The sequence below is a fragment of the Egretta garzetta genome, unplaced genomic scaffold, assembly GCF_000687185.1.
Source record: "Egretta garzetta isolate BGI_Z169 unplaced genomic scaffold, ASM68718v1 scaffold56, whole genome shotgun sequence".
Classification (NCBI taxonomy): domain Eukaryota; kingdom Metazoa; phylum Chordata; class Aves; order Pelecaniformes; family Ardeidae; genus Egretta; species Egretta garzetta.
In genome coordinates this window covers 13,525,049-13,525,869 of record NW_009260182.1, presented here as the reverse complement: position 1 = coordinate 13,525,869, position 821 = coordinate 13,525,049, and the positions used below count along the sequence as shown (strand labels likewise).

General features: G+C 58.8%; 1 protein-coding gene across 1 annotated transcript in view; it reads left to right on the top strand.

Moving 5' to 3' along the window:
- ENTPD7 (ectonucleoside triphosphate diphosphohydrolase 7) overlaps positions 1 to 821 on the top strand; it is a gene marked incomplete at its 5' end in the record, with an annotated part of 5,140 nt that overhangs the window by 475 nt on the left and 3,844 nt on the right. The window contains 2 exons of the mRNA XM_035897424.1: positions 113 to 371; positions 445 to 501. Coding sequence (XP_035753317.1) covers positions 113 to 371; positions 445 to 501 — 316 coding nt within the window. The remainder of the gene's footprint in view (positions 1 to 112; positions 372 to 444; positions 502 to 821) is intronic.

Genomic DNA, 821 nt, shown 5'->3' with positions numbered 1-821 from the left:
GGGGGGAGGGGGGGAGGTGAGAAAGGAGCAAGCAGCGAGGGCTGCAGAAGGAGGGTTTGAGCATGCTGGGAGGGAGGTGAGAGGAGACACTTTGAAGTCTCAAACGATCTAGTTTCTCATGTCCAAAGCGCGCTGGGCGCAGCAGCAGAGCTCGCGGGGCTGGACGTGGGGTGTATCGCAGCAGGATTCCCGCTGTCTCGTGCTCCCGCAAAGGAGCATCGCTGGTGAAGGTCCCTTAGGGTCTGTCCCTCTCCTGCGTCCTTGCAGGCAGCAAGCTGCAATCCTGGAGGACTTGGTGAGAAATGTGCCCCTGGAGTTTGACTTCCTCTTCTCCAAATCACACGCAGAAGTAATCTCAGGGAAACAGGAAGGTAGGAGCTGCTGCGGAGCACTGCTTGGTTCCCTTTAGCATATTGCCGTCGTGACCCTTTCTGTCTCGTGCAGGTGTCTATGCTTGGATCGGCATCAACTTTGTCCTGGGACGGTTTGATCACGAGGAGGGTGAGTCTGGCTGCTTGTAGAGCAGCGGGGAGGGTCTGAGCGAAGCACCCTGGCGCTGGAGCTAAGAGCAGGCAGCATCTGCCCCTCTGGCCAGGCAGTCCCTGACCCCAGCTGTGTGTACGAAACCCTCCTGGACATGGGGGCTCGGAGGGGCACCCGCCCCGATTACAGGAATGAGTCCGTGCATGTGGGAGGGGGATACCTGCAGCATTTTGGGAGAAGAACCAGGGAGAGAGGGTTTGTAGTGGTGTTCCCGTAATGGATTCCAGCTTTGGGGGAACCTACAAAGCCAGGGGGTGGCCAGCCCCATCTGCCAAGAC